The sequence below is a fragment of the Stegastes partitus genome, unplaced genomic scaffold (assembly GCF_000690725.1).
Source record: "Stegastes partitus isolate 25-593 unplaced genomic scaffold, Stegastes_partitus-1.0.2 Scaffold470, whole genome shotgun sequence".
NCBI classification, from domain to species: domain Eukaryota; kingdom Metazoa; phylum Chordata; class Actinopteri; family Pomacentridae; genus Stegastes; species Stegastes partitus.
This window is the reverse complement of record NW_007578201.1, coordinates 150,875-165,840: the sequence shown is the minus strand read 5'-3', so window position 1 is coordinate 165,840 and position 14,966 is coordinate 150,875. Positions and strand designations below refer to the sequence as shown.

The 14,966-nt window shown below is 42.0% G+C and overlaps 1 protein-coding gene across 1 annotated transcript in view; it reads left to right on the top strand.

Moving 5' to 3' along the window:
• fhip1aa (FHF complex subunit HOOK interacting protein 1Aa) overlaps positions 1-14,966 on the top strand; it is a 40,233-nt gene that overhangs the window by 18,945 nt on the left and 6,322 nt on the right. Inside the window, exons 3-9 of the mRNA XM_008286785.1 lie at positions 180-403; positions 8,597-9,277; positions 11,622-11,780; positions 11,904-11,990; positions 12,286-12,453; positions 13,717-13,796; positions 13,983-14,185. Coding sequence (XP_008285007.1) covers positions 296-403; positions 8,597-9,277; positions 11,622-11,780; positions 11,904-11,990; positions 12,286-12,453; positions 13,717-13,796; positions 13,983-14,185 — 1,486 coding nt within the window. The 5' untranslated portion in view covers positions 180-295. The remainder of the gene's footprint in view (positions 1-179; positions 404-8,596; positions 9,278-11,621; positions 11,781-11,903; positions 11,991-12,285; positions 12,454-13,716; positions 13,797-13,982; positions 14,186-14,966) is intronic.

Genomic DNA, 14,966 nt, shown 5'->3' with positions numbered 1-14,966 from the left:
TGCTATTGTTCTCTGCTGCATGCCTGTCATAGCTGCTGCCTGGCCAAGCAGAGGCAGAGAGGCAGCGCAGTTTGCAATAATCATATCGCTGCATCTGTGCTGTGATTTTTATGAAGCAACCTTTTGTGGTTCTGTGTATGATGACATGCTGCTTCTGCCTTCTTTTTCTGACTCCTCAGGTCCTGTGTGATTACTCCTCTGTCTGTGCTGATGGTTGCACCCAGTAAGCAGTCAGGAATGTCCTCCACCGTCTCCTGCCTATGACATGGTTTAACCCACGAGTGATCCGGTCACCATGATGGCCTCTATGGTTGCCAATGGAAACCGAGACGAGCAGTCTCTGGTGTTGAAAGGGGTGGACCCAGAGACCTGCATGATTGTTTTCAAGAACCACTGGGCTCAGGTAAACACCACATCAACACTTCCACAGCTTAAAGGTCTCATACTGTAAAAATCCTTTTTTTGTTGTTTGTTTATTGTATTTTTTATAAACTTCCATCCATCCATCCATTGTCTATACAACACTAAATCCTCACTAAGGTCACGGGGGGCTGGAGTCTATCTCAGCTGACTTTGGGCGGGGGACACCCTGGACAGGTCACCAGTCTATCACAGGGCTACACTTAGAGACAGACAACCAAGCACACTCACATTCACACCTATGGACAATTTAGAATCACCAGTTATCCTCAACATGTTTTTGGACTGTGTGGGAGGAAGCTGGAGAACCCAGAGAGAACCCACGCAGCACGGAGAGAACATGCAAACTCCACGCAGCAAGATCCCGGGGCCCCCACTGAGACACGAACTGGCGACCTTGTTGCTGCAAGGTGACAGTGCTACCAACTGCGCCATCTTGCAGCCCGTTTTTATAAACTTGTAGGTGTAAAATGAAAGTTGTGAAGATATGAAGACATTTACTTCCTCCATTCATCTGACAGTCGGAGCTGTCAGTCACATAAGCAAACGGAGTTCTTCCAGAGGGAGGCCGGAACAATCCATTGGTTTGCAGAGCAAAACAGACCAGGGTTACACAGCCATGGTGAAATGAACCATCTTGGCAGTATTTTGAGCTGAAGAACTGAAAGACACACTGTGGGGACATATGAGACTTTGAGTAATTTGTTGAAAAGGGACAAAATCTGACACCCTGTAAATAAGCAATTGGACATTTTTGGAATTTTTTTTCACAGCTTATTCAGTTTTGTGCTAGATGTTAGACGTGAGGATTGATGCTACTGCCATGAATGTTCATTAGGTATAGAACCTTAGTTGGTTAAGTATTTAAAGCTATGTGGCAATTAGCTTAGTAGAGCATAAAGACTAGAAGCGAGGTGAAACAGCTTCCCTGGTTCTCTGAGTTGAAACAGTATACCTGTCAGTGGCTCTACAGCTAGCCAATGAATTCGTTTGTTTAATCTGCACACACATAAAAATCTAAAATGACATGTTGTGGGAAGGGACTTGATTATTAACAGTTTATTTAGGCTGCATTCCAGCAGCAGTACTGCAGCTACCCTTAGAAAGTACACACTCTTGCAAACAATGTGCATACAACTGGGACATAATCATCTTACTGTTGCACTTTAAACCTTGACCATCTATCCATCGCAGTCGGTTGTGCAAAATGAGCTGTCATCTGTCTGTGCGCTGTCTGTGGCTCAAGCTTGTTTATACTCGTGTGAGACGACTCAGTGAATGTGACGTATCTTATGTTGTGCATGGATTGTGGGTTGGTTTGCAAACTGCAAAGTGAGACTGGATGCAGTTGCATTAAACATAGCATGTAGTAGACATAATAAACTTTTTCTGGCACACTAAATAGTTGGTAGTATAGGTATTGGGATGCACCTGTTGTATTTTTTAGCACTTGGATGACAACTTTGAGTTAAATGTAACTCCGCAGAAAACAAATAACTTTTTACACTTCTGTTTAATGCAGATTAAACTAATGAGATGCAGAGTGTTTATTATGGGGACTTTACAGTTTGTAGTGGTATGTTTGGACTTAAGCCAGCGCGGGGCTAGCTGTGTGCAGTCATAATGCTAAGCTAAGCTAATCACCTTTATTCTCCAGCTTAATGCACAGACATAAAAGCAGTGTTAATCTTCTCATGTAGGTCTTGGCATGAATGTAAACAAGCTTATTTTCCAGAACCATGCTGAGTAGGTTCCACACTTTACATAGAACTATCACAAGAAGCAAGCAGAAGCTAAACATTTAATATTATTTCATGTTGTAATTTCTTCTTTCCAGTCCAGGTAATCATGTAATTACTTCCCATGTTTATTTTGCAACCACTCGATAGTTCAGATAGGGCTTTGAACCATGTCCAAGATATATTAAACCTGCATCCACAAACGCAGTCAGCACAAGTTTGTTCATAAAGACACGCTCTACTTCACTTTTGCCTCAAACGCTGACAGCAAAAAAATAAAACTGACTCCTGCGCCGTCCCTACAACAGTAAACTGCAGTGTGGTCAGGGCCAGTGGAATCTTGGCAGCGTGAAGCCGAATGTCTCAGACTCTTGGCTCTTTGCGGCAGCTTGTGTCCCTGTTCACCCCGGTGGGACCCGGCAGCCTGCTAATCCCGCTCCTCCCACACTGACATGAACAAACTCCACACGCACAGACATAAACGCGACACTGTCCAGGCGTAGAGCGGCGCGCCGGTGACTGAGTGTCGTCACCGTTTATATCTACGGTGGTGGTTGTCAGTGTGGGGTCTGACCCGGAGTCCGTCTAAATTAAGCAGAATTCCACTGTGGTTTCATTAACCTGAACAGCGGGGGAGCTCGCAGGGATTAGTTGTGTGATTTAGTTGAAAGCAGTGCTGTTCTAGGTGCCTGTGCATACTTTGCTCTAAGCCTTTCATAGTCCAGCTCCACTCAGAAATGTTTCACTTGGATGTTTGACCTTCAGTATATGATGATGTATGTGTTTTAGTTTGACACTAGAGGGGAAACTTTCCAGTTCTTCTTGTAAGTCCCTGTCTCTTCTTAAAAAGTGCAGATATGTACATCTGAGCGTGATTTGTGAGTTAATTCTAAAGCCACGTGATCCAATATGCAACTTAAACAAGACTGACATGGAAGCTTTTAGAACACAATACAATGACAATGAAGCAGAAGACGTGTTGTGTCGAGCAGCTATACTTTGCAGGATTATGGTTTTAGATTCCAGGAAGGAGAAATAGTTGTAATTTTAACACTGTTCATGAGATAATAGAGAAATGGTATCATATCCAAATTGCTATTCCAATTTTTTTTTAATGTTCCCTAAAGTGTGGAACTGTTTATGTAGTCAATAAGAAACTGTTGCAGTTGTCAGCATAGTTATTAAATTCTTATTATATTATGTTTCCCTTTCCTTTATTTTGTTCTACAGCTTTGTTGCGCACATCAAAGGTTCACAAACTCAAAAAGCCCAAACTCCACGTTAAAGGACGTTATTCTCTCTACCTTTAGCAGCCTGAAATGTCTTGTTTAAACTCCTGATTTTTCATTCTGTTACTTATTTTCATCACCATGTAATACATTTACATCACACCTGCTTACCAGACAGTTTGACCTGCTCTCAAAGTAAGAATCAGCAGCTTTGCCACGGCTCACTGTTATTTCACTACAAGAGGCAGGAACTAAAACGGAGCATTTTAGACTGAGTGTGGGAAGAGGCGCTGCACCGATGTGCTGTATTAGCATTAGAAACTTTATACAGGGAGGTTTTCCTTGATAGTTGGTTGAGACCAAAAACAGAGCGAAAGGCGAATCAGTGATGGATCCTGTTGGATGGTGGATGTTCATTGTTTATCCTAGACTAGAATAGTTTGACAACCAATTATGAAACCAAGAACCAAACACTGATTAAGTTCCAGCAAGCAGAGAGTTTTTTGTCACTCTAGTTTGATTAGTTCTTTAAGTTGGAACATGTGAATTACTCAATTGAGATGCATTTAATGACTATGCATTCTTTTGTCACATGAGTTTATAGTTTTTGCATGAACATTTAATTTTTTGGGGGTTTATTTTTCTTCCACAGTCTAATTATAAAAGTTGTTATTTTGGTTTTTAAGCCTCTGTTGGTTTGAAATAGACAATAGTTTGAATTGTAACAGTGACATAAAAAGAGCAACCAAAATGCTTGGTTTTTACTTTTTCCCGTCAAAGTGGGACAGAAGTTGTTGTAATCAAAAATATCAGGGCTGACTGGTCCCGGCTACTGTCTATGAACAGAAAAAATGAGGAGAACTCCCTGTTCCACATTAAAGCTTGTTTAGCTTGAGGCAAACTGGCAGCACAGTTCCACTCCTGCAGAGTCTTATTTCCATGCTTAGTTAATCTGTAGCGTGATAAGAGTGCTCTTGACTTTGGTTTCAGTTTGGAAAACCTTGAAATCAGAGTAACACATTGTAAGTAATATTGGCCTCGTCCTTCTGTAAGAAGCTCTGCCTGTTTCGGAGTTGGAAGATTAGGTTTACGTTCATTTGCTGGGTCTTATCTGCTGCTCTCCAGGCCTCACAGAGCTCATTGTGTTTGTTGTGACACACTCAGTGATCTGTCAGTTGCTGCCAACAATCTTCAGCTGTAGCGTGTGTGGTGTGGACAGTGTGTTGTCGATTACTATGACTCTCAGAGTTACTGATTCATCCCATTCATAGTGAATGCCACGTGACCCCCTCCCCAAATAAGTCTTTCAGTTTAATGAATCTGGTTCCGTTCACTGGCTTGTGACATTTAAGAGGAAACATTTCCGTATTGGCTTTAATTTTCCATCATCAAACCAAAAAGAGTAGCTGAGTCAGACTAATGGTAAACAGAAGGTTTGTTCCTGCTCCTCTTTAACATTTGCTTTTTGGACATTTGTAATTAAAATAAAAGCGCAGACATACAAGTGTGGGAAGACAACTAACTTGCTTGTATTCAATCGTTTCATCCCATTTATATTTGGGACAGTTTGCAATGTAAACACATTAAAATGAGCAATTCAGAGCACTGCTGGAATCTTGACAAAACATGTCTAGTATTAAAAAGACCTAATATATGTGTCCAAACACATCCAGGCTTTGTACATTGAAGGCAGACTAAAGTCACAGATTTGTAAGAATTATATAAACATTTATTTTTTAATTTCAACATCCTGATGTGTTTTTCTGTTATATGCAAAGTTCTAAATTGTCATCATACATCAAAATTCATAGATATTATGTTTTTTATGTGGACTTTTATGGTGCTGCTTCTACTTAAAGAGGTCATTTTTCACATTTATTTTTTCTGGAACAATTTACTGAGAGCACTACTCTCCCCCTGCTCTCGCTCAGATTTACACACATCCAGATGCTGCTCTGTAAAAGCCACAGTCGGATCTGTTGGCTCAGTCGGAGCAGCTTTGTGGAGGCTAAAGGCACCACACTGGAGGTTGTAAGGAGGGGGCAAAAACTGCTCAATCATTTTGACAGTAAAACGTGGATAAACTGGTGAGTTCGTAATACTTTGAAATCACCTTTGTCAGGGTGGTTTTTCCTTCTTTGTTACTTGTTTGTAGAGGTCTAATATTTAAAATAAGATGCCTAATTATGGAACAAATGCCAAGTAATGACAATAAAGCTACAGCAGTGAAGTTCATGCTTGATTGCTTTGCTTTGTCAAACACAGACTTCACGTACAACTTGTTTGTGACTGTGTTCTAGACAAACTGCCTTGTTGCAGGTTGAACACACACTGAAGCTTTCCTGTCAGTGCTATGTGGGCAAAACAAGCTCTATTTGCATTTGCCAGGTACTTCAGTAACTCCAGGCTGCTCTGCAGGTCATGCAGGTCTCACACGAATGCGTGCCATCCCGTTTCTATCGACTGACAGGTGATTTACAACCTTTGACCTTCTCTCTATATGTAGCTTGACCACTTCATACCCGAGCTCTCTGAGGAAGACATAGTGCTTGCAGCTGCCTTGCGAAGATTTCCAATTGGGAAAGTTTCAAAGCCAGATGACGACGGCAGTGATTCCTGCAATATCTTAACATGTTGAAGAATAGAACCGTTGGCCATCTGTTAGTGTTGTGTTGAGAGGTGTGCAGCATTGCCAAGCTTGCCCACACCTCATTTGGAGTTATAATAATGCAGTATGATGTCTGGCTTTTGCTGGTCACCACTAGTGCTGTTGTCATAGTGTATATAGAAGCAATCACATCTGGATCACCTCCTTGAGGAACCACTACGATGGGAGGGACAGATTGTGTATCAGAATGGTCTGACATCTCAGGCATGTGACTCATCTCCTGGAATTGAGCTGTTTTCATGGTCACTTTGGGCATTAAGAATGTTTCTCAAGGCTTCTTCAGCAGTGAATCCAGCTACTCTAGGTCCATTAACTACAAAACATTAAAGTTTGGTGATTAGAAGTAGAACATTTCAATAATATCAGAGCCTAAAAACATGCATATCTTTCCGGAGTCAACTTTATTTTATCCTGGCGACGCCAAGGGGACAATTCCTGTCAACAAATAAACAAAAAAAAAACAAAAACCTAAAAGGTTGTGGGAGAAGTAGATTGAAAATGTCATGGTAGGAAACATTTTTCTGATTTAAAATATCACAGTGGCACATTTGAATATACACGTGGGTCACTTGAGGGAATTCCAACACTGTTTAAACCCAACTTTTATTGTAAAGGTCAGAGCCATAAACCATAAATGTTCCAACTCACTCAAGTGCATTTCTTCAGATCAGCACAAACACTTGTAATTTGACCCAACTTTCATCTTACCAACCACTCTTGCTCCACGTATTGTTGTGCCAACACCCACAATTAATCCCTTCTGTAGAACTCGTCGGGGAACTAAAAATGAAATCTTTAAACTTTTATTCTTCATCAGCTGGAGTCCAGTTCTTGGTCACATTTGTCCCAATGAGTTTTTCTGTATGACTCAAATAATACAGATGGATCCAGACTACAAGCTCCCTGTTCAGCACTGTGACACCTGCATACCAGCAGCAATGCAAATGAAAGTCAGTGCATCGTAGTTTAATTAACCTCAGCCCCCAGTCTTTCATATCGCCTATATTACACCTGAATGCCATTCCTCCACATGTCCAGTAAGTAAAATCCTTATTGAAATGGTCCTGTTCCTGTCACTTTGGTAATGGCAGAGAAGCCTGATCCAGACTGATCCCTTGAGGCTCAGACCGCTGGGCCAAACCCCATCAGGCTCAGGCTGGGATTACAAACTCTGTTCTCTTGTTTCCATGCCCGGCTCTCTCATACACAGCCAGTTATTGTCATGGCAGCAGCGGCAGGCTGGGGACACTGGCTCCATTATTGTGACACTGGTTTCTACACAGCGGACACACATGGGAAGCACTGAATACACAAAGGAGTGTTTCAGTCTGCGCTACCAAACTGAGTTTATCTGTACTGTGTTGCCGGTTTATTTACACCTCATTTCTGTTGACAGTTAACCTGCCAGAGAGAGAGGAGGGATTGGATTTGTTTAGGCCATATTTTGATGTGATTCATGAGCATTGTGTGTAAATGAACTTGTACTACGTGTCCACAGTATAGTACATATTTTATGCTGAGTGAAAGGAAGGATTCTTTTGTTAACTTGTTTTTGCACATTTGATGCCTCTGTGCCATCGACAGCAGAGTCCGGAGGCGTTGTGTTTTTGGTTTGTCTGTCCATCTGTCTCATTGTCATGAACACAACATCTCTTGAGCGCCTGGAGGGATGTTCTCTCAACTTGGCACAAACAGTCACTGTGACTCAGGGGTGAACTGATTAGATTTTTGGTAGTCAAAGCTCAAATTTCAAGGTGACCGAGACTTCACAAATCACACTTGTGGCCACAACTTAGAAATTCATATGTTATCTATAATAAGATTTCACATACACGTTTAGTAGGATAAAGTGTTGATGGTGGAGGTTAATTCTACTTCTCTGCAGGCAATAATTTAACTTTCTTGGATTTCGTTTATTGAGTTTGTGTTCACCTTTGTGTTTTAGAGTGTTATTATCAGTGGTCATGGCAACCATTAGGATTGTTCAGCAGTGTGACATCAATACTCTGCAGCAGTGCTTCTCATATATAAAATGGATTTATGTGGCTCACTGCAAAGATGTGTCCCAGTCCACCCAGACTTTTGTAATATTCATTTGCTTCTTCTGTTTAGAACTAAAGTTTAATAAGGATAAAATGAAATCATGATCAGTGCATTTACGTGCAGCCATCAGTGTCCATTAAGTGTCATTCCAGCAAATTACAGCACCACAAAAAATGTATGAACCTGTAGTCAGTGGAGCAGGTTCTCATTCATATTAACCACTGCATTGACTGAATATACAGATTTAAAAGAGAAAGAACCATTATGTATATATGATATATATATATGTAACTGAAGATTAATCTCTGAGCAAATCTTGATTGTTTAACTCTAATTCTCTGGTATCTGGTATTTGTCTGATATAATTGTGATGTTGCTGAAACATCTCAGCTCATGAACTCAACTAATTTTGTAGTTGGAGGTCTTTACATCAACATTAAACACAGAATGCTTATACAGTGTTTTAAAGTTTTATTTCTGTGTGTCTCCTACTGTAGGTGGTGAAGGTCCTAGAAAAGCATGATCCCCTGCGCACCAGTTCCACCCTACCGTCCCTGGGTGTCATCAACCTCAGCGCCGGCTCTGGCAGCAGCTCTCGTTTCGGCTCCATCTCCGTAGACGAGGTGAATGCGGTGCAGAACTATGTGGAGCACATGCTCTTCCTGCTGATGGAGGAGGAGAGCGGGCAGGCAGGAGCCATGGGCCCCATCCTGGAGTTTGTGGTGATGGAGAACGTGATGGAGCGCCTGTTTGTGTGGAGCCTCCGCCGGGAGTTCACGGACGACATGAAGCTGGAGCAGCTGAAGATGTATGAGATGCTGGTGGGCCAGGCGCAGCAGCCTCTGCTGCATCACAAGCCCATCCTGCGGCCGCTCATGATGCTGCTGTCCTCCTGTTCGGGGACTGCGGCTCCTGCGGTGGAAGCTGAGCTGGTGCTGCTGCTCAACCAGCTGTGCTGCGTTCTGGCAAAGGACCCGTCGATTCTGGAGCTGTTCTTCCACACCAGCGAGGATCAGGGAGCCACCAACTTCCTCATCTTCTCCCTGCTCATCCCCTTCATTCACAGGGAGGGCACAGTGGGCCAGCAGGCCAGAGATGCCTTGCTGCTTATTATGTCGTTGTCTGCTGAGAACGAACGAGTGGCCAAACACATCGCAGTGAACACCTACTTCTGTCCGGTCAGTCCTCAGTGAAAAACTACTTGCACTTTTCTCCTTGTCTTGCTTTTATTGCCTTGTTGTATTTTGTGTCTGTAATTATCCCCCTGACTTTTCTTCTCTCTTCTAATTTATTAGCAGTTCAATGTAAAAAGAGTTGTTCTATCCTTAATCATCCCCCTCAGTCAGCTGCATTATTATTATTTTCTGGCAGGTCTGAGACCCTGGGTGGAATAATCAGTCCAAAATATACAGACAAATTCATGAGCCCACTTAAAACAAGGTTAAAAGATCTGGCGTTGAATGTTACAAATGTCTTGGATTCATAAGATTACAGCACGGTTGTAAGCTAATCCCATGTAAATAATGCAATTCACCCGCAGCTGCAGACGGCGTCGTGAAGAATGGGTTTTGATGTGATGCCAGTTGAACAACAAGAGTCTGGATTTAATTGGTTCCATTGGCATCCACAGGGAGGGCACAGTGGGATAATCCTATAGAGGATGTATACATTACTACAACACTAATGAAGCACTCATCCTACAGTTAAATGAGACTGCGGCTCGATTGTTGTTTGAAGTCCTACACTGTAGAAACTACTTGACAAAGAAAAGACTGAATCTTATGTTGACAAGTGACTGTACTGCTATAACGTGGTCATTATTGCAGAACGCTTTACTGCTCAAATATTCATAAAGGTCTCGGAGCTCGACCTGTAGGAGGCATAAATCCATAAGTATGCCGTGTGAGGACAACCGGGCTGATATGTAGGCTGCTGCAGCGCTCACTGAGCTTATATCTGCATTACATTATCAAAAGGTAGAGAGCAGGACAGGATTTACAGCAGGATTTTGCTTTGTAGTGAGCAGTAAAACACTGTCATAAATCTGCTGAAGCAAAAGGTAAAACTGACAGCAGATAAGCTGTATATACAGAAGATCGTGTGGGTCATATGGTACACTGCCTCATGAACATTTAACGATGCCCATAATATTCTGTCTGTGATTAATTTATGTTAAATGATTTTCAATAGTCAGTATATATTACATGATGCCAATGGTCCTACAGGACAACTGCTGTATTTGGGATTAGTCCAAAAAAGAGCACCTCCTCTGCAAACTGTTACACCTACTCTCTTGTCTGTTTTATTTGGTCTTTAATTACCTGCAAATTAATTTAAAAAGACAAATTTTCTAAGTCTACAGCAACGCCAGCAGCTCTGAGAGGCTGCTCTTATTCACAGCAGTCCTCTGAGCTAAATGTCAGCGTGGTAACAAGCTCGCCCCGACGATTCCTGCATGCTGATGTTAACATTTATCGTCTTTGCTGTCTGAGTTTAGCAAGTGAGCATGCTGAAATTTTGCAAATTAGCTTGAAACACAAAGTACAGCTGAGGATGGTGGGAGTGTCATATCCAAATACATACAAACCATAAAGGTGTGGTTACACGTGGTTGTGAGGCCGGTTGGATGTCCTGCTAAATTTTTTGAAACACCTTTGGAGACAGCTTATGGTAGAGAAATGAACATTCAATTCACAGGCAACAGCTCTGGTGAACATTCCTATAGTCAGCATGCCAATTACACGCTCCCTCAAAACTTGCGACATCTGTGGCATTGTGCTGTGTGATACAACTGGACATTTTAGAGTGGCCTTTTACTGTGGTCAGCCGAAGACACACCTGTGCAATAATCATGCTGTCTAATCAGCATCTTGATCTGCCACACCAGTGAGGTGGATGGATTACCTCGGTAAAAGAGAAGTGCTCGCTAACGCAGATTTAGACAAATTTGTGAGCAATATTTGAGAGAAATAGGCCTTTTGTGTACATAGAAAAAGTTTCACATCTTTGAGTTCAGCTCATGAAAAATGGGAGCAAAAACAAAAGTGTTGTGTTTATATTTTTGTTCAGTGTATATTGACAGAAAAGCATTTTTATGGAAAAATGTTCTTTTTATTGGAACATATTTTAGGATTTAGAGGCAGATTAGTCTGACAGGATACTTTACAAGAAGACCCTGAGATCCAGGTCCTCATTCACTCCAAAAGTTATGAATCTCTAATTTACTTACACAGTATACTTTACAGTTCAGAAGGCTTCCTTCAAGTTGCCTCCCCATCTGGAAAATGCAACTGTCTCCATTCCAGTGTACCAGTAAGAGTGCTGAGCTGATACATGTGTGCAGCTGTTGACTTTTTTCAATAAGCTGCAGGAGGAAAAGTCAGGAATCACCAAAGCGTGGATAAAAATAGCTTCGTATTGACATGCTGCGTCTTACTATTAGAAAATCAGTGAAATTGACCATTATTATAAATATAATCTGTAACAACAGTCAATTAATGCTGCCTCTCCACTCTGCCTCAGGTGCTGGCCACAGGGTTGAGCGGCTTGTATTCATCTCTGCCCACTAAGCTGGAGGTTCACAGTGAAGAGTGGCACTGCCTGCACAGAGAGGACTGGCTCCGGATGCCTTCGCTCGTCCAGTTTCTCAACTCGCTGGAATTCTGCAACGCTGTTATTCAGGTAAACACGTGTGCCGGGGCTGAGCGCACGAGCCTCCGCCTGGTGAAAATGTCTATTCACATGTGGTAAATAGCTGTGACCTTCTGACTCACTGCACTGTCTCTTGACATTGACTGTTCCCAGGTGGCGCACCCGGATATCAGAGACCAGCTGGTCAGTTACATCTACAACGGTTTCCTTGTGCCTGTCCTCGCACCAGCACTCCACAAGGTTGGCATTCTCATTTCATGTTGTCTTTTACCTAATGTAATATATATATAAATGTACATATACCACATAAAATACTTGCCATTCTCCCCAGTAACTATACTTATTCTGGACAGCATTAGTCTATTTCTAAATTACAGGAGATGGTGTGTAAAAAACACAGAACAAAAAGGAAAATATGACGCGTGTCTGGATGAGACATGAATAAAAATATATGCAATTGTAGTTGGCTGGGATGCTTTAATCTGTTTTATAAGTGACACACACTCACTGCTGACTCATTCCTACCTGTGTGAAGCTCACCCTCGAGGAGGTGATGACAACCACAGCGTACCTCGACCTCTTCCTGAGGAGTGTCTCCGAGCCAGCCCTGCTGCAGACCTTCCTCTCCTTCATCCTCCTCCACCGACACGAGAGCGTCCACATCTTAGACACTCTGGTCAGCCGCATCAACACGCCTTTCCAGGTACACACAACTAGGAAACACAGCTTTTGTCTTAAAAACACACACATGATGCTCACACAGCACAGGATGAGTCATGTTTAATGATGCAGGAACAGGTTTCATAGATTTAAAAATGACCCCTGAAGCTCTGGGACTCGTGGTTTAAACTTTAAATGTCAGGCCCAAAGTTGGCACATTGTTGCCATGGTGATGATCAGTGGCAGTGATTCATCCTGTTGTCATGTCGTTGCTTTAAAACAGTATATGATCAGATATCTTGCTCAAATATTTCAGTAGGGCTGAGTCATTAAGATGAACAAATACTTTTTTTTACAATGCTGTTTGATTGTGTAAGTGTCCGCTGTGACACACCTGTCAAAAACAGAAAAGAACATATTCATATTCATATAAATAAGTTAAAAAAAGACCACTTAATAATGTCTGGTCGTTATCAGTGTTGTCATGGGGACGACAAACTCAGTCATTCACTTGGGTCCAAATTTTTGGTCCAGATTTCCAGCAATCATGGTCCCCAAAGGATGAGTCTTCAGGGCTTAATGGTCTGACTTTTTCTAAAGCTGCTGCTGCACATATGAGCACCGAGCCAAGCAATATCAGCTACCAAACTAATGACAGTGATAGCTGTCACCAGTCCTGATCAAACGACCAATCATTCATTCATTTTCACGATTCCCTTTTAAATATCAGTTGGATAACATCATGCCACTGTTGTTTTTTATGGAATAAACAAAACAAAATACAATTTTTAATGTTTTTTTTTTTTGTTTTACTAAATGTTAACGGGGATATTTTTGATTATTACAGTGCATTATTAATTTTGGTGCAATGCAGGATCTTAAGGACAAAAAACTCTTTATCTGAAAACTGCTATAAATATATTAAATAACAACATCGTCATCGTGCAGCGTTTATCCAGGACAGCCTGACTCTAGCATGGCTGCAGACAACACTGATTTCAACATCTTTGCTTTTTCCAGCTTTATCTCACAAATGGAGCGTCAGTTTTCAGACATGTTGTCCAACTAATTAAAGTAAACTTGCAGAACAATTCAAACATATTGACATTTGAGAAGTTCAGACCAGAGAGTGCTGTGAATTCTTCTACTTTCTCCTCATATATTAAATTAAACAATCACCTGATTATGAAAACTGTAATGCAGTTTTGCAATTTCTGATCACTTGAGCACTGTTTTGTAAAAACAAACTGTTTGGTCCTCATTAGATTTAATGTGTCTCTTTGTGTCTTTCCATCGAACCCTCCAGTTGGGCACCGTGTCACTGGCACTTTTCCGCACTCTCATTGGCTTATACTGTGAAGATGTGATGCTGCAGCTCGTACTGAGGTGAGTGGCACACACGCTGACTTCTCCCACTTATGAGGCGCGGTGCATCTAATTGGTTTACGACCATGAGCTTTTACTCACCGCCTCCCGCTGTCACCATCTGTCGCCTCACCCCCCCTCCTCCCTGTCCTCCTCCCACGACCGCCCGTCGGTTCTCCTAACATCCCGTCCCACCTGCCTCTCCAGGTACCTGATCCCCTGCAACCACATGATGCTGAGTCAGAGACGCGTAGTGAGGGAGAGGGACTGCTACTCGGTATCGGCGGCCAAGATCCTGGCGTTAACGCCGTCCTGCTGCTCTCCTGACCGCAGCCCCCCGCCCCTCCGACAGCTGGAATCCATCCTCTTTTCCAAAGGTGGAGAGACTCCCGGCAGTGGCGACAACACAGGTAACAAGGAGAGGACATGAAAGGAAAAATATTGGCTGATTAAGTACAATTTGGGTCTTGTTTTTTTGCAGTTTTTGTTGGGTTGTGATAACAGTTTCCCTTATGCACCATGACATTGCTACACTGGTGATGAATCTAGAAGTTTGCTTTTAATAAGTTGACTTTTGTTGTCTCTTCCGAGTTCTGTGAGTTTGGCTAACCTGGAAGTTTGTTTAAATTCTGTTAACTAGCTTGGTGTCTTGCCCTGTCTGAATTTATTATTTTTTTTTGTAATGCTGCCATATTCTCAGCAATTAATTCTCTGAGTATGAGAATGTTTATACAGACAGGAATTATGCCCAGAATAGCAAAAAAAAAGATTCAAGTTGTAAAAAAAAAAATGGAATTGTCCTTCTAGCTGAATGTAGTACAGCTAATTATTACTTAAATTGAATTGACTGGGTAAGTATTGTAAGTAGTGAGTCAGAAAATCGCCCCCTAACCCTGTTAAAGCCAGCACATATCCACACTACTGGGCTGTCCTTGTGCATTATTTGAGCATTTAAGTACTGTATGTGCTACAGATGAGTTATAAATGAATGACTGCTTATCGGCCACATTCGCAGCCAGCTTTTATGGATGTTTTTGTTGCTTTCAAATCAGACGCAAGGAGAATAATCGAGCACAGTTGACTATTCATAACGCTGTCTGAGTGAGTGGATGTTATAACCTCAGTAGCAGTCGTGACTTATACGCTGTCAAAACAAACAGAACAAATGGAGGGAAATGGAAAATCGTTTTC